The sequence below is a fragment of the Andrographis paniculata genome, unplaced genomic scaffold (genome assembly GCF_009805555.1).
Source record: "Andrographis paniculata isolate CXL003 unplaced genomic scaffold, ASM980555v1 Contig52END, whole genome shotgun sequence".
In the NCBI taxonomy this organism is placed as follows: Eukaryota; Viridiplantae; Streptophyta; class Magnoliopsida; order Lamiales; family Acanthaceae; genus Andrographis; species Andrographis paniculata.
The window spans coordinates 3,296,711-3,314,984 of record NW_026137587.1 but is presented as its reverse complement, the minus strand read 5'-3'; the positions used below and the strand labels follow the sequence as shown (position 1 = coordinate 3,314,984).

Here is an 18,274-nt window from a genome sequence, read left to right as displayed (position 1 = left end):
AAGCTCTTTATTAGCGAGTAAAGAGTTTGCAAAATACTCCCTCCGTTCCACATACCGTGTCTGCTATACTGTAGACACGGTATTTTAGGAGGGGTGTAATTAGTAAATAATTAAGAATGTATTAGTGAAAATAATTATCTTATAATATAAATAATTATAAATTAAGATTAAGATAACTAATTAGTTTAATTAAAATTAAAAAAAATAAATTAAAAAGTTTAAAATGAGATTAAGTATATAATCATTTTCCAAAAAAGAAAAGTGACATGGAATATAGGACGGACATAAACGGCAACGTGGACATGATATGTGAGACAGAGGGGGTACAAGTATCTGGATCAAATATTTCTAACTAAATTCACAAACTAGATGGCCCTCCTCACTCATAAATCATAACATGTAATAATGACAATAAGAGAGAAATAAAGTAATAAATAGTGACGAAATAGTTAAAACTAAAATAGAGTCTTCGTCATTTCTATACCAAACTATATATAGTATGTTCATTAACACTCTTGGGAAAGTTTCCAGTGAATCACTCATCTTCAAATTATTTTATGGTAAGCACGCTTAACTCTAAAGTTTTTTCAATAGGGTTTCCGAAAAAAATGTGCACATTGTTGACATGACTAGTCTATTTAATCCACTTGATTTCTATTTCCTCTTGAATGGCCTGGCACCAGTGTATTCACGGGAGTTAGCATAACACCGATCCAACTTCGAGAGTATTACATGTCAGCTCTGCCCACATTTTCCCAATGCTTAGCTCTTTCTTGTCCATGTATAAAGCCCCAACCTATATACGACTTAGCAAAGAAGAACGTCTATCCATTTTTATAAATTTACACATTAGACAAATTATCAACTTCATAAAGCATTTAAAATGAGGCATATCAATGGGAAGAACATTTCATTTAGGGATGTCAAATGGGGCGGGTTAGCCCCGGACCCGGTCTTAATGGGACGGGTTCGAGTCTAAATAATTTGGTTTGGGGCTAGTTGTGGATTTTGAGTTTTAGACCCGACCGGGTTTGGAGTGGGTTACGGGTTTTACTATAAACCCGCCCCACCCCGGACCCGGACCCTAACCCGGATATTTTAATAATTAGTATAGTTTATTTATATTTTTATACAATATAAATTATATTATTTATTTATTTAAAAAAATTTAAATATAAAATTGAACCTTAATTCTAAATCAAATTTATCTTCGCATTTATTTCTCCTACAATTCTCTTTATAATCGGGACTAGACCTCAATCACTACGGACTATCGTCGATATTTGATTGTTCTTATTTTTAAAATTATAATTTTTTGTTACTTTGACGCATATTTCTTTTAGTATTAAATTATTTTTTTTTAAAAAATTTATTTTATTTTATGTTTTTTATTTTTTAATAAAAACATCGGGTTGGCCCCGAACCCGGAGGGGTTGGGGCGAGACGGGTCCCGGGGCCGGATTGAAACGGGGCGGGACGGTTCTTGGGTCCTAATATTTTCTAGCGGGCCGGGTCTTAGAGCCTACAAAACCTGTCTTGAACCCGCCCGTTGACATCGCTAATTTCATTTATATGATCAAGAATTATAACTTCACACGTTAGAGAAATTATCAATGTCATATAGTTCAAAGTTGCAAATCACATAATTCAGGCAATTTGACAATCCAAGTGAGTTTGAAAACTATAAACAAATTTGTATTAGATGGAATGATATATATGTTAGTGCATTGGTTCGTGGGAAAAATAAATTATATTATAAAAAACTTATATTAAAAACAACCGTATAATAAATGAAATACCAAAATATTCAAAGTAAAGATCAAACATCTGGTTTCTTCTATATACATGTTAATTCAACGGTGAATTAGGCTTAAATCTCTCTGCATTAGGTTGATTTGAGATTCAGTTCCCAATTATAATACCTTTCTCTGAACTTCATCATATTTCATTCTTCCTTCTTCTCGCTCCCTAAATCGATTATTTCGCTTATTCTTCGTTTTGTTTTTCTTCGTGCAAAAATCCTCCTCAATCTGTTGAGTCCTCTTCCGTGAGCTCGAAAACAACCTCTCGCCTAGGTCATCCAGGTTCCAACAGTGTGGAAATTTCACTTATCTCCCATTCTTCCACTGTCCGGGTGGTTTTATACCACCGGTTGTCGTCCGGTTCGATTGAAAAACTCCCTAGGGCACTCACCGGCTCCGGTTTCTTGTTGTCGGCGCTCGGTTGATTTGGTCGAAGAACTCCCAAAGACTGTCACCGACAATCTCCAAATCGACACTGCTCTCTAGTTGGCCCGGGTCCACAGTCGCCGTCCTTGGATCGTCCTCCGCAGTGGTCGGTCTTCCTTGTTCTCCGGTGAAATTAAAGTTGAGTATTTAACATGTGTGTTTTTGTATCGATATCATTTGGATTAGTTAGGAAAATTTTATTTGGGAGAAAGTATTTGGGTATTATTTTGGGTGATTTTGATAAAAAAATTTGTTGCTATTTAGGGTTTAGGGGGTAATATTTATCTTGTGAAATGGGTAATTTGTTGCTATTGAGGATCAAGACATTACTAGAATTCCGTAAGAACATATGATTTTAGTGTATTCAGTGTAAGATTGTTGAATCGCCCATACGACCCAATATGGTTCATACATCCATTGGTTGGATCGTTAGGTTCCGATGGATATGGAGCAAAGCAGTTTGAAATTATTGATTATATGATCGTACGAAGGTGAACATCATATAATTGGTTTAGAAGAGGACACCACACTAGAAGATCTTTACCGGAATCTATCGAAAAGATGGAATAAGGTGAGTATTGAGGCGGTAAAACTCCAATATATTGCACCTATTCAGAAAAGCCACGTGACGTTATTATGTGACGATGATGTCGCCAATATGTGGAGAATGCATATCTTGTTAAAGGTAATGTTTGTGGATATGATTGCACGGTGTAGGAGCGAGCATCAGAGCGTGCCTCCCCGAAGCACGGTTGGATGCAAGTATGTTACTTATCTTTAATAATTAAGTAGTCTTTATTCATCTTTAATAAATTCTTTTGTAGAATGCAGTTATAATTGTGCCTTATGAAAGAATGTAGCTTGTAAGCACTTATGTATTCATATTCAACACATCTAAATACATGTTGTTTATATACACTTTTAGCTGGTATAATGCATATATCCTTGAATTTTGATATGTAAAATTGGTAAGAAGCCACTTACTTTTTGTTTATCGGTTACATTAATAATAATTTTTTCATGATATTGGCATACAACAACACCCTGGTATTTTGTTGCGATGTTGTCTGTTTCAAAATTGAGAACGAAATGGTAAAACCCCCAAAATCCTTATTTTTTGAAAATTGCCCACATACAAGGCTGTTGAGAACAAAGTCTTGTGTTTGTTCTTCACCTTCATTCTTTTCTCCATCAGAAACCGTCCTCGACGATGAAGAAAATAGTCTTGTAGAAGCTCGGCATCAAAGTTCACACTTGTCGACAAGGGAGGAGAAATGAAGAAAAAAAAAAGAAAGAAGGAGAATAAATACCTTAGTCTCCGTCAAAGTGGCATCGTCTGCACCAGATGCGATCAATTATAACCTGAGATTTTTATGTCAATTTTAAGGGCGTTGCGGAGAAGTTTTTTTGAGCTACGAAAGTTAGACAGTCAGATACTCAAAAGAAGAGTTTGTAAAGTGAGCTAGTGTGTTCGCTCTTAGAAATGAAAAATATCTTTGTCACTATTTTGAAGTTTTTCGTTGTTTATTTAGAATAAATTATATAACACTTCTTAATGTTTTTGTAAAAATGCATAAAATACCCTATATTTTATTTATTGCGTGAAACCCTCTTATGTTAATGTAAAGTTTGCACGAAACACTCCCTTGTCCAAAAATGATTATTGGTTCTAAATAAAGACCTAAATTACACAAATTTTATACAAATAAAAAACGTAAAATATGTTAAATAATTTATTTGAATAAAATAAATAAATAAATAATTGATTAATTATTCATTTTATAGTTTTTTGAAGACAAATTGTTATCATATTTTTACAAATACTATAAAAATAAATAATAGATCAATTATTTATTTATTTATTTTATTAAAAAAATTATTTAAAATATTTTACTTGTATAAAACTTGTGTAATTTAGGTCTTTATTTAGAATCGAGGGTGTTCTGCAAATTTTACAAAGGAGTTTCACGCCAATAAATAAAATATAAAGTATTTTGTGCATTTTTATGGAACTGTTATATAATTTACACATTTATTTAACCCAACAAGAGTATCCGACTAGAATTGATGCTCCATCCATCATTTCATTTCAATATTATGGTTTGTATGATGCAGTATATATATATATATATATGTGCATTTGTTCGGAGGTTTGGATTTTGGCTTGAATTTAAATAATAAAATTTTTAAATTTGAATAATTGTATGATTTAATATAAATAATTATTAATTTGATATTGTGAATATAAATTTAATTTTTAGTATAATATAAAAAATAAATATTTAATTTAATATTTTTGAGTGAAATTCTTTTATAAATAAAATTTTACAAAATCTTTAAAAAGATCACACCATTTGGGTTTAACCTGAAAGGGTTTTAGTTCAATTAATATATTAAACATTTGGCTATGACAGACAATTATTTGATTAGTTTATATTCTATTTAATAATTATATTTTTTTAATTTATACGGACAGTTTCTAGAATAATGATCTATAAGAAATTATCTTATTCTTTTGTCATTTTATTTTATTGGGTTAAAATAAAAAATAAAAATATTTGAGCAATCAAATCAAGATTATTAACTCAATAGATAACCGCTGTTATTGAATAGTAAAAGTAAACCTCTGTATTTAGAAACTTCAAATAAGGAAATATGAATTCAACTGCTCCCTCCCTCCAGCGAAAAATGATCAATTTTGTTAGAGATACGATATCTTATGTAGTGTAGGTTATTAAATTATGATAATATTTTATTATTTTATATATATATATATAATGTTGTTTGTATTTTAAATATTTTTATAATTATATCTCAATATTTATTTATTTATTTATTATTACCATAAATTAATTTTACTATAAAATGAGAAGTTTTAAAGGTAGATAAAAATATTTGTTAATCTAAGGGAGATAGAAATAAAAGAGTTTTGAGTTGGTGATGTTACAAGTTTAATTAAATTAATTTATATTTATTAAGTATATTTAAGATTGATAAACTTACCAAAAATAAAAATAATCATCTTTTATGAGATGTACCAAAAAAAAAAAAGTAAGATCATCGTAATAGAGGAAATATTTTTCAACAAGCTCAATAAACTTAGAAGATTCACTGTCAAGTTCAAGAGATATTAAAATTTAAAATACAAAACAAACATACTTAAGATTATAAAAAATTATTTTATAAATACACCTACATTTTTCTTTAATTAATATTCTTGGAATATTTCATGTAAAGAATAAATAGTTTATATAATATTATAATCTCTTAAACATAATTAAATTTACAATATATAGTGTATGCTACAATTATACATAAAATTTGTTTGATTTTGAGTTGAGTTGGAATATTAATTTAAATAATATTTTAATATAAAATTATATAAAAAATAATATATTTTTATTTAAAATCAGCCAATCATATAATTATTTTGTTTCGAAGTCAAAATTAAATACTCCTAATATATTTAAAAATATTTTACACTCTTCTTCAAATATTATTTTTTAATTGCGATTTCTAAAAAATAATAAACAATATAAAATATTTTTTTTTATAAAAATTAAAAAGTTAAATAAAAATTCAAATATTAATTAAAAATTCAAATAATCAACTTAAAATAACATAATTTCTTATATAAAGCACAAAAAATCAATCAATTGGTAACCGAGCCTTACATTCTTCTAGTATTAATAAATTATTTGATTTTATTGAATTTTGGATTGAGATTTGAATAGTAAAAAATTTGAATTGAAATGGTGGTATAATGTGATATAAATAAGTATTTATGTGATGTTTTGAATGTAAACTTGATTTTTAATATAATATAAAAAAATAAAAAAAGTAAGTATTTTATTTGATATTTTTGGAAAATTTTTTTTGTGTGAATAATAGAAATCCTCAAAAATCCTCCAAACAAACACACCTTATATTTATTACTCCCAATTATGCTAATTTTTTTAATTGTAGTTTATATACAATGTACTTATAATAAATATTTTATTTATTTATAATTTTATTATTTATATTTTAACCAAAAAATAATTAATTTTTCACTATCTTTTTTATTATTTCTTTAATAATTTATTTATTTATTTATTTTTTTTTTATTTTTTAATGATATCCTATTTTAGTATTTTATCTATACTACTTCTACGTCGAATTATTATTATTTTTTAGTTATCGTGTTAGTCCTTATTATTATTTTATTTATATTTTATAGTTATATTTGATTTATATTATTATTATTTGATTTATATTTTATAGTTATATTTGATTTATATATATATATTTTTTGTATTATGGAATATAAAATTTTATTATTAATATAAATATATTTTTATTTACATTTAAAAATATATAATTTTAATACAAAAGTATGAAGTGTAGGCTGTTAAAGATACATTTGTTGCGAGATGATCTAATACATCAAGTTAGCGGTGGCTGAGTTGGCAGGCCAAGAGCAAAAATCTCTCTAAAACCCAAGGGCAAAACCGTCATTTCACGTGTAACCCACAGCATTGCCTTTTACAAATCCTGTGTTCTTCCATTGACGAGTGTCGAGTGATGACCGAATGGTTTGTTTGAGCGCACACAGATTGACAGCAACACGATTCCTAGATTACGAATAATAGCAATAATCTGGATTTACATTAGCATCCGCATTTATCACACACGGAGAGGGAGAGTCTGTCTCTTTTATTTTTGGGTTTTTTTTTTTTTTTTTTGTTTTCCAATGAAAATCGGCAAAGTGATGAAAAGGGGAAGAAAAAGAGAAATTTTCAGTGTGTGAAAACGCGGATTTGAAACCCATGAATTAGTGGAAGTTGATGGAGCGAGGCGAAATCCGGGGTGGAGGTTTCTGAGCGGGGCTCTGCATGCACGACACTTTGCAAAGGCCTTCTTTATTCTTCCGTCAGCATTGGCTGTATCTGAGCTAGAAGTGGTTGTTTCGGTTGTTAGTAGTATTAAAGTCATTGATTGAATTGCGTTGTATGTAAGCTCGTCCGAGAGAGTTCCGTGGGTGGGTGTGGGTTTTCCCATTTTTACAATGAGTTTGATTTGTGTTTTGCTTTCGTTTCTTTAAATTTGAGCTGTTTTGCGTTTTCTGATCAGGCGAATTATACGGATGGGTTTATTTGGTGTCGATGATTCCTCACAGACGTCCATTGAGGCTGAGTTGGAGAGTATTGGGAAGAATCTTCGCGAGCCGGCCGCCCCTTTATCGACTAATGAATTGCTCGTCTTGCTTGAGGTATGGTCGCTTGCATTTTGTGGGCGGACACAAACACACACGCGCACATATGGTTTTGTGTAGTGTATCTCTTGTTTTGTATATCTCTGTGGTAATCTTGTTTCGTTTGGGAGGATAGGTATGTTGGATGTGTAGAAATTGTTTGATTATATTATGTTGTTGCAGGGAAACTGTTTGATTAAATGCCTCTGGGGTTTTTTTTATATGAATGTTTTGATGTGTTTGAGAAGGCTACTTTTTGGGAGATATTACAAAGATTGCTCCATGTTGGCTATACATTCGAATCTTAGATTGTTATGTATGAGGGTCTTCCATGGTTCTGATCAATGTATAGGCACCTTGGTTATTAAAACCTTACATATATTACTTGAGAGAGAATGATTCTCTTCAGTTTTAGTTATCTTTGCAAAGGGATAGATCCATTTTGTTTGTATGTAAGGGTTTCTTTTTGAAGCTAGTATTTGTTTTGGTTTCAGAATTTAATATGATTAATTCAAGAACTTGGAATGCAAACCTGTGAAATGAGCCTGGGGGAATGTTAGTGAAGCTCTTTCTCTTTTGATTTTCCTCATTTTTTGGGTCTGTTGAAGTTGTTACTCAAGTGGTACGTGGATGCTTTTTTACCTGTCTTGGTGAAAGTGAAACTTTGGTACTGTGATTGGAAACCGATTATCAAAGGTTAGCTATGTTCAATTTGTCAATTATAGGGTACATCCTGAAAATGTTTGTCCAAGTTTAGGAAATACTGTCAATTTAAGTTGCTGGTGCACTTGAGAGACGCAAACTTTCTGTTCTGTATTATGCTTTAGTGTACATTGCTTCTCAGAACATGTAAATAGTCATTTATTTTTGGTTAATTCAACTAATAACACTTTGTAATTAAGACGTTTCTGCCAGTTAAAGTTGTTTGCAGCTCTTTCTTAGGCCTATCTAAGCTATGTTCTGAGAAAAGCAGAACCTTTGTTTGTGTTCTGTGTTTATGATACTCTACTTGTGCCAGTCTGATATAAAAGGCTGCTGATTTGCGCAAAAGCCATCTTTTGATGGATCCTTGACTGTTTCAAAACTTCTTGTTTTCATCATTTTTTTATGATTGAAAGTGGTTTAGTAGCCTCTTGTATTACAATTCAAAATAGATTTTACATTGATGGGGGAGGAATGTGCATTTCTTTTGACATTTTTTTGGTCTGTTTTTTCAGAAAGCTGAGTGCCTTTTATCCCAAGTATGGCAGCGACCTCCTATGAGTACTCGTGATTCGCTTCTTCCATTAATGCAAGCACTGATGGGTGATGAGATACTGCAACATACTGATATATGCATCCAAATTGTCGTTGCTTGTTGTTTCAATGAACTCTCAAGAATAAGTGCTCCAGACGCACCTTTTCCGGATGAAAAAATGAGGGTATGCTGATGAAATCAGTGTTTTATAAAATAAACAACCAAATACATCCAATCCTTTAACACTCATTCCATTCACAGATGCAATTTGCACTTAAACAACCTACTGATCTTTGATTTCTGGTGGCAGGTATTTTTCCGACTATTCATGGTTGTATTCCAGCAATTGCCTAACAGGTCTGAGGAAGATTCTAATAGAGCTCTGAAGATTATTGAAACTATGGCCAAAGTGAGATCTGGCTTGATGCTACTGGACATAGATAAAGAGGGGCTGGTTGTTGAGATGATCCGTATTTTTCTCAGTAACATTAGGTAACTGTGTGCTTCCATTTAGTATGCTGCAAAATGACTATGAATTTCGCCTTCTGTTGAAAATAGCCATATTATGACATGTTATCTATTATGAAAAACTGTTTGCATGGTACCTTTCAATGACTGATGTTTAATTTTATTGAAGGCCCCATCACCCTCATGATATGTTTAAATACATGGAAATGATCATGTCAATGGTGATAAATGAAAGTGATGATATTTCATTTGAACTTCTGAAGCCTCTACTCGATAGCGTCAAAAGGGACAATGAGGTAACAACTTTGTAATTATCTTCATTTTATTATGGTAGTAGATTTATATGATTGTTATTCCCCTATTCCTTTTGCCAAATGTATATTTTGTTGTCTCCTTGATTCAGGTCACTTCCATTATTTCCTTTGAATTGGGGAAAAAGATCTTCAAAAACTGCAGAATCAAAGTCCAGCCTTTTCTGAAAGAAGCGATAAAGGGAATGAATCTGGACCCTGGCAATTACGCTGATATAATTGCTTCCCTGGTGTCAGATCCAGCCGATGCAGAAAACATGGTTTGTTCATCTACATGTATATCTGAATATAAACCTTTACTGTCAATTATCAGCTGCTATCCGTCTAGAGATTCTAAATCAGATAATCTAATTTTGGTTGCCAAACTGAAAATGTGTGATTTACTTACACGATAGTTGATGGTGTCTATGGGATATGAAATAGTCATATTGCTACTATTCCTGGATGCTGAAGTTCTATAAAAACACTTAAAAAACAATATTAAGATTTTTATACTGTTGGCCAAATTTCGTATTTGAATAGATATGAAACAAGTGTTTTTATTTATTGCAACATTATGCATGCACGAAAGAGCCAAAGCAGTTTGCACTCTGATTGCTTCTCTCTTAAGTTGCAATGTTTCTTTCAAAGGTTTCTAGAAGATGCTACAATTACATTCATAATGCTAGTTACTTATGTCTACCTAAGTTTTTATTGGTTGGCTCACATTTGAAATAATGTTCTTAGTTGCATAACTACTGAGTAGGCAGAGACTGTTAGATAATCATAGGAAATTAAGTGAACGAGAATAATTGATTACTTTATGTTTAAATAAATTGAAAACCATCTTGGGAAGCTTTATATACCTGGAGATATACAGCACTTTGGGGATATTATCGTATTATGATACTGAATAAGTGTATAATCCAAAATTACCTGAGTCATCAGAAGTAATGTTTTTGAAAGATGAATATGAAATTATTAAAGTGGATAACAAACTACATTTTCAGATATTATATATTAAGGATACATGGAGGCACTACATGTTAAGCACTTTGTGGTGCCGTCTTCTGCTAGTAATTCTAGTATTGTCGGAGGAAGGTATATAATTGTTGTGCATCCTTGACTGCTTATAATACTATTATAAGGACAAGATTCAAACCAGGACTCAAGATTAGACTTTCATTTCAAACAAGGTATTGGCCCTTAAGTTTGAACTTCATTTCAAACAAGGCCTTAAGATTGGACTTCGTTTTCTTCCCTATATAACTTGCACGTATTCGAGCAGGCAAGTTTGGTTGGGAATAGCTGACTGAGTGCCTTAAATGTGCTCCTCTGGAAGTAAACTCTTTTCCCTTAGTTTTGTAGTAGCTTTTGACTGCTGGTTTATTTGTGTTGTGTGATTCCTGAGACAACTTGAACAGTGGAAGTACACACTTCATTTCTTTGTTGTATATTGTAAAACAATCTGCTAGCACATTAGGTTCGATTTGCTAATTGCTATTGGTGGAGATAGAGGTCTTTAGTGGAACCTTGATCCAAGGTTGGAAAAATTGGAAATAAACTCTGCATTGACTAATGCTACAGTTGTCTAGATGATTATCTTTGTCATGCAAATGAAGATATATATTCCTTGCTAAACTTATACAATCTAATATATAGCATATTTTGGAAGAATTTCGCTCTTATGCACCTAACTGGATTAGTGCTGAGTACTAAAGAAGCCATCAAGGCTGAAAGGATGAGCCTTGCCCTATGTTGTAACCCCTTGCAATGCTAAGTGGCAACTCCTGAGCCTGTATAGCAGCTTTCATGCTCTCTTTCCTTTGGTGAATAAAAGATCATTTCTATTACCAGTCATTTCTTTCTTAATCTTTACTCTAGAAGATGTGTAAAGACATCTAATTTGTATATTTCTATTACTAAACATTAATTAAAAGTAAAAGATCATTTAATAATCAATCTTGAAGGGAAGAATCAATATTGTCCCAACAACTCCTAAGCAATGAAAAGATCCGTGAAATAAAAAATAATGACACAACTCATATATTGGCATCCTATGCTCATTTCCAAGTTTCAGTTTTGTCAGTTCCTATCATCCAGACATTCATACAATTAGATTATTAAAGTATATCACTGGTTAATGCTAAAACATGTTTAGCTTACACGTTAATAGATTACACGTATGGATTCACTGATTCCTAGTATGAATGGGGATAAACAACAATGAATTTTGGGTATGCTTGCTGTCTTCGTATGCAACTTAGCATCCAGTTCAAACTTTAAAAAAATGTATAAAACCCAAACCATGCCAACTTTTGTTTAAATTTTTTCTCAATAAGAATGCTTGGGTTGTATCTAGCCAGCTACACATATGGCTACAGGCTGCATGTATGATTTGAAAAATGCGTTTTATCATTAAAAGCCATACTAGCCATCACTTATGTAGTTCGTGTTTGTTTTGGCTTAAGCTTTTTCTATATCAAGGTGAAAACCAACAAGAATAACTAAACTCTAACTCAAGTTCGAGCTCTGTATATTAATAAAACTTGAATCACTTATAATCAACATGGTTTGATTGTACTCGAGGTAACACATGATAAGATCAAACATGTGATACGATTTCTCTTGAAATTGATATTTGTTAATTATTATTCAACACTGGGCTTGGTGATGTTTCAATGAACAATATATTACAAACATTTGAAGGAAAAAAAATGTTATCAGTTCTTGTGTAACTTGTGTAATTTAAATGCCTCTCCAATATATCTTTTAGTTAGCTATAAACTTTTATAGTTATAATCAAGACACACAAACCTATACAAGTAATATTCACCAACTACATGAAACACACTTTTTGTTACGGTATAGCTTGTTAGACTTTCTAATATGATTTAGCTAGCATAAGATAGTTGTGGGCATTTGAGTTTAATAAATGACATTACTAAATAAGGCTTTTCACTAATTACACTCCATGTAAAGGTACCCCTCATATTGGGTCATTCTCCGTGGCTGATATGGCACGGGCGCCCATAGCCCCACCATCAGTCCATATGCTTTTTGTAATACCTTTCAACACCTTGATGTTGTGTAAATGAGCTAGGAAACACACACACACACATAGGAATAGTCCATATAGTAAGTTTTCATTTAGATTCAATGCCCAAATGCACATCCATTTTAAGGTGGATCAAGCCTAAGGGTAGGCAAATTATATTAGAGCATATTTGGATTTGGAGTGGGCTTGGCTCTATCTCTCAAGTTGATTCAAAAATAAGAAACTTAACACTTTTATTCTCTCTTAGGCACTTACCCAATGCAATTACGAGATTGAATTTACGTATTTCCCGGAGAGATAGGTTATTATAATGAAGCATAGGTTACGAATGATAGAAGGATAGAGCCTATTATCTCTACACAAAAACAAGGAAATCAATTAGAGAGTTATTTAAAAACGAAAAAGCTATAGCCGGAAAGAGGGCTTCTCACCACCTCAAGCACCATGCTTAGCCAAAAAATTAGCTATATCGGCTAAGTTTACTTTGGAGTGTTTTTTTATTTTTATTATGCAACATCATAATTCCTTATAAAATATACCAATCAATTTTCATATAAAACATCACATCAAACAACTATATCACCCAAAAACTAAAATACAAAACACGAAAACAAACGCAATGTAAAACAAACCTGTTGTTAGCACTTATAGGTGTGTTGTGGGAAGAAAATAGTGAGCATATAAAAATGGAGTGCTGTAGACTATTTATATCAAAATTGAATATCCACCAAACTGAAACACCTTGGATTCAGCCCAATGCACTTTTGGACCCGCCCAACAACGATTATAAGTAGCGGCGCTAATTGTCCAATTTGTAGGCAAAAGGCTTGAATGATGGCTAACTGCATCATTTGAGTAGGCAATACCAATGGAATTGGAGAGAATAAAGAGGATGTGCCTACAATGATCTCTAATTACCACATCACTACATGCTTGCCTGGCCTTGCAAAAGTTGATCTGTTCGTACATATTTCCCTCCCACCTATATTGGGATCCAGCTGAGGTTTTGCCCTAGAAATAAGAAGATTCTCAGAGATCTACTAAAGTTTATTGATCATAAAAGCTAGAAGGGATATCCATGGTTGGAAACTTTGCTTTGCACCAAACCTCAACTACAAGTCGAGAATGGAAAATAACCCAATATGCCAAGAAAATTTCATTGTTAGAAGCTATTCACAACTTTCTATGAATCACCTTCCGGAGTCGGCTCCAAACCTCTTGGTGCCTCCATTGAATAAAAAGTTCAAGGGTTGATAAAGGTCAAACCCGCAAAATTCCGTAAAGGTGTAAGAAGCAAACCCATATAGTAGACACTAAAGAGCAATGCATTGAGAACTCGAACTTTGAATTCCTAATTTGAATTTGATTAATTGGTTTACTAGTTGACAAGGAAATTTTATGTAGGTAAGTGAATGGATTAGCCTATAGTGAGGAAGTGGTTTATTGCTATTGCTAGACTAAGTTGATTGTAGAAACGTAAATTTAATTAATTGCTTCGTTAGTAAAGAACGGGGGAGAATCAACTCTATAGATTGAGCTTGCAACAAAGGTAATTAATTACTTTTTCTATAAAGCAAGCTTGCATCTTTTTAATTTCATCAACCTTCCTTTTCAATAATGAGAAACAATTTGGACGATCCAACGTTTTTAAGAGACTAAAGATAATGAAGAGAACATAGAAAGAATACGAGAGAATAGAAAGGAAGGAAGAAGCCAGAGCAAATAGATAAATCAACGTTTTCTCTAGGTGCCATGCTTAACGAAGTGGTTTGTCCCTGCCTTTGTGCTTCTAGAAATATGCTGGAAACTAATCCAACTTAGTAGTTATATACCCATTGAATGTGAAAAACAACCTTATCTGCATGAGTTAATAGATTGACAATCCGATAAAAACAGTGTTGTTTATCAATTTTAACATTCCTTCTCAATGATAAGAAACAATGATAAAGAACCATGTTAACCAGTATGATAACTGAATTCTGCATCGTATTCACTGTGAATATACTTGGGAAGATGAATACTATCCAACATGATTATCTTAAATTTTGAAATTGTGATCAGCTAGGGTGTTCAATTTGTCAATTTCTTGATTAAATTACTTTAATATAGATATCATACACCTATGCCTAGATTTTATTCTTGTAGTATGTGTTCTTCTAAGCATAGTTACTAAATGATTGTTTCTGCACTATCTTTGGGTTTTCAACCAGGTGGCCGAGGTGGCCGATGCAGTTCCGCAGGCTGCTGATGACAATGAATTGAAGTTAGATCTTGTCCCTAAGACAGAAAATGAAGACGATACTCGGGCCAGTGCTGAGGATGGAACTGAAGTGGTTGGGGACATCTCACAGGAGACATTGGAAGGTTCCCAACAACCTGTGAAATCAGGAATTGATCTAGGTGGTCCTCGAAGGAGAAGGGGTAGAAAACCTAACACTAAGATAAGGCCAGAAGAAGGTTATCAGCATCCCTGGTCTCTTGGAGGCAAGAATTCTACTGAAGCAAATTCCAACAGTTATAATCAAATAAAAAAAGATTTGGCTTCGCCATCAGAAATTGTAGACAAAAATGTGCAAGGTGAATGTTCAAAGAAAAGTGATTCTGCTAAAGTAGTTCGTCATGGCAAGCGAGGTCGGCCAAGAAAGAAAGAGAACATCATTAATGAGTTGAATGATCAGGAAAAGCCTAAGGAGAAACAAATGGAACCTGAAAAAATCAAGTCTACTAAGAAACAGAAGGACAAGGTAAATCCTGTTAAATGTTGTATAAATTCTATATATCCTTTGATATGGCTAATTAACTATTGTCATGAACATTCTTCCCCTCTCAGAAATCTAAAACGCCCCGTGGTCTGTATGGAGAGAAATTGATTAATCAAAGGATACAGGTTTGGTGGCCGATGGATGAAACGTAAGACATACATTTTTGAGACTCTACATTGTTGTTAATTAATGATCAGAGCATCATATATCCACATATTACACCTGATAATTATAATGAATTGCCTGAAACAGTTTTGCTTTAGGACTGAGCTGTTTTAGCTCTGTTGCTTCCAGCATAACAGAAGGAAGGAATATTTTGTGGAAATATTTTTGTTTCATGTAAAAGATTCAATGCGAATCCATCACTATTTGCTTTCTCTTGTTTCCAATTTATGATACAGTGGCTTTAAAGGCCAGTAGGGTACTCTGTTAAGAAATGAAAGAATAACCTTTTGTTGCTTGCTTTAGAAATTGGTATTTTCATTCATTGGATTGAGATGTTCACTAGAAGCACTTGGTACACATTACAAATATTGAACCATTTGTATAACTTCCTACCAACGCCATCTTTAGAAATGTGGAATGAACACAACAATGGTAATTTCCATCTTATGTCAGAAGCATTCCTGGACCTGCCTTTTATCTGTGTTATTTTGATGGTACTTATCAAATTATGTTAAGTGTGGTACCTATTAATTCACAAAATGTAGATCAACATGGCTTATACCCTCACTAGCTATAGAAATTAGACTTACTCTATGTAGAAAGCTGAAAATCTTTTGTTGAACTATTGCACTCTACCACTAGGTAAACTGTGCCATGGAATACTATCAAAGTCAGATTATTAAACTATGTTTATCGATTCAATGATAGTATGACCTCTGGCAGGATGTGTGTGTCATTTTCCTCTTATCATATGTGGTTTCAATGGCTTCTAACTCTAGTTCTTTCATTTTGCGACTTAATGTTATACCTCGTACATTGTAAAAGTGTTTTAGATATGGGAAAATGATTTGTTTTTTTTTAATGTTCATGGTTTTGTATTTGCAGCTACTATACGGGCACTGTGACAGCATTTGATCCTGAGACGAAGATGCACACAGTAATAGCTTTGCTTATTTTCCTCTTGTGGCATTTTTTCTCATATGAACATACCTTGCGTGTTACTTGCTTTGGTGTTATATATTAGCATTAATTTAGATTTTGAACCGATGAATATGCCAACTCATTTGCATCTCTCATTTGTCTCTAAAGTTGATGTTTGAAAGAATTACTATAGCAAACTAGTTACCTAGGAAGAATTTACCGCCTTCAACTGTATCTCTGATTCATGGAAATGGGTTACCATTTCATATTTTCCTTTTGACGCAGATCCTGTATGATGATGATGAAACAGAGATCTTGAAGCTGAAAAAGGAAAAATGGGCACTGTTTTCTGATGAGCATCTGCACCAAGTAAGCTCTTTGGTACTTTCTTACAACCCGATAGCCAACTGCTTTTTTGACGATACGGTTGTAGTGCTTTTTCTTAATGCACATCACTTTGCTTATTATCTTCTGATGAATTGTAATTGTTTTGATGAAATCCTCTCAGAGAGAAGAAGTTATACATCCATCTCCTGCTGTGGAGCCTACTGAGTAAGTTGAAGTAAAAGAAACTTCATATATTTGTTGTGAATCTCACCTGATTTACTGTCGTGCTAGTTGCTCCCGCCCTGATTTTTATCAGAAGAACTCTATAAAGCTTTCTTCCTCCATCTTGGATTTAAAAATTTTCTTTACAAGTGTTAAAGCCCCCATAGATTTGTCTTCATTTAGGAAAAAATTGTTTAGTCAATACTGAAAAACATAAGGGTCATGTTTAAATTTTATCTGACCACTCTCATAAAATTGAGCTGGATTTTTGTTCAGTTGATTGTCTTATTCCCTTTATGCTTCAGTTGATTTTTCTGAAACTCATCTTCACAAACGCTCAGTAGAGGCTTTTGCTTTATGTAATAGCATCTCTTTGTCCAATTTGTGCAGGACTGCTGAAAAGAGCAGCAAAGTGAAAGCTGGAAGATCTAAAAAACAAATTGCCTCATCCTCAAAAAAGTTTGTTTACACTTTTATCTTAAACATCTTTGAATATTATTTGTATAGACAAATCCAAAACTCCAATAATCTTGCATCCAATTGTTTTCAGTGTCTGGGTGCCCACTAATGCCTATAAGGTTTTCTTTCAGATCCAAAGGGGAAAACACCAGCCTCGTAGCTGGAGGAAATTCTGAATCTGACGGACAAAATGTTAAGACACCTGAAAAAATCGTCTCTCAAAAGGATGTTGAAGGAACTCCAGCAGGCAAGGACAATTCCAAACATTGATGAAGGTTCGCTACATTTGTCAATGGATGATCAGGGGGTGAATGGACTGCAGATTGATCTGGACTTGATTGCCTAATAATCTGAGTTTTGCCTAAGGAGCTGGGGAGAGGCCATGTACACTGGTAACATGTAACCAGATCAAACCTATGGGACGAAATTCAAAATGTTGTAGTTTATGATCCTCTAGTATTGGCTATATATATATTTATCTATGGTCCTTGGGAGTTTGCAGACATATTAGCATATATATATTTGTTGTTGTGGTTGTATGCTATGAAGCCTTGGTACATGGATTTTATAGACTTCTAAATTGGGGAATCGTCTGTAGTATAGCGTTCAATTTTGGGCTGGCTGTTTGAGTACATATGTGGATGCATTACTTTGTTAGCATATATGCCTCTGCATCATTTGCATGTGTAATAACACGATACCATTTGTTTCGGTCTGTTCTCTCTCGATAACTAACCTTCATTCATGCACATCAACTGTTTTGAGGACGTAGCTGACTGAAAATGGCCGAGGTTGGTTGTGTTTCTGCATTGCGTTTCTTGTTTCCCTTTTTGGAACTAATTATATCTGTATTGTTTTGTGAAGTCTGGATTGTCATATTGGGCAAAGTTGATCTACATTCATC

At 32.9% G+C, this 18,274-nt stretch overlaps 1 protein-coding gene across 3 annotated transcripts; it reads left to right on the top strand.

The window, feature by feature from the left end:
• Positions 1-6,805: 6,805 nt before the first annotated feature.
• Positions 6,806-17,992, top strand: LOC127254607 (sister chromatid cohesion protein PDS5 homolog D-like). Of its 3 annotated transcripts, none has more exons than XM_051279813.1 (13): positions 6,806-7,248; positions 7,341-7,479; positions 8,679-8,882; positions 9,009-9,190; positions 9,336-9,462; positions 9,570-9,737; positions 14,725-15,258; positions 15,345-15,424; positions 16,327-16,378; positions 16,648-16,743; positions 16,871-16,914; positions 17,302-17,370; positions 17,502-17,992. In XM_051279813.1, exons 2-13 carry the CDS (start codon positions 7,354-7,356, stop codon positions 17,638-17,640), a joined length of 1,821 nt encoding a protein of 606 aa, XP_051135770.1. In that variant the 5' UTR covers positions 6,806-7,248; positions 7,341-7,353; the 3' UTR covers positions 17,641-17,992. The 3 variants fall into 3 exon arrangements, with proteins under 3 accessions (XP_051135770.1, XP_051135771.1, XP_051135772.1); XM_051279814.1 differs by having other exon boundaries at positions 6,807-7,248; positions 16,648-16,731; XM_051279815.1 differs by lacking the exon at positions 6,806-7,248 and adding an exon at positions 7,956-8,157 and having other exon boundaries at positions 7,358-7,479.
• Positions 17,993-18,274: the final 282 nt, after the last annotated feature.

Excerpts from the sequence above, each read along its gene's own strand:
- LOC127254607 (XM_051279813.1), top strand. The coding sequence starts at position 7,354 with ATGGGTTTATTTGGTGTCGATGATTCCTCACAGACGTCCATTGAGGCT. Across the intron at positions 16,379-16,647 it reads CTGAGACGAAGATGCACACA|ATCCTGTATGATGATGATGA; the intron begins GTAATAGCTTTG and ends CTTTTGACGCAG. Across the intron at positions 16,744-16,870 it reads TGCACCAAGTAAGCTCTTTG|AGAGAAGAAGTTATACATCC; the intron begins GTACTTTCTTAC and ends AAATCCTCTCAG.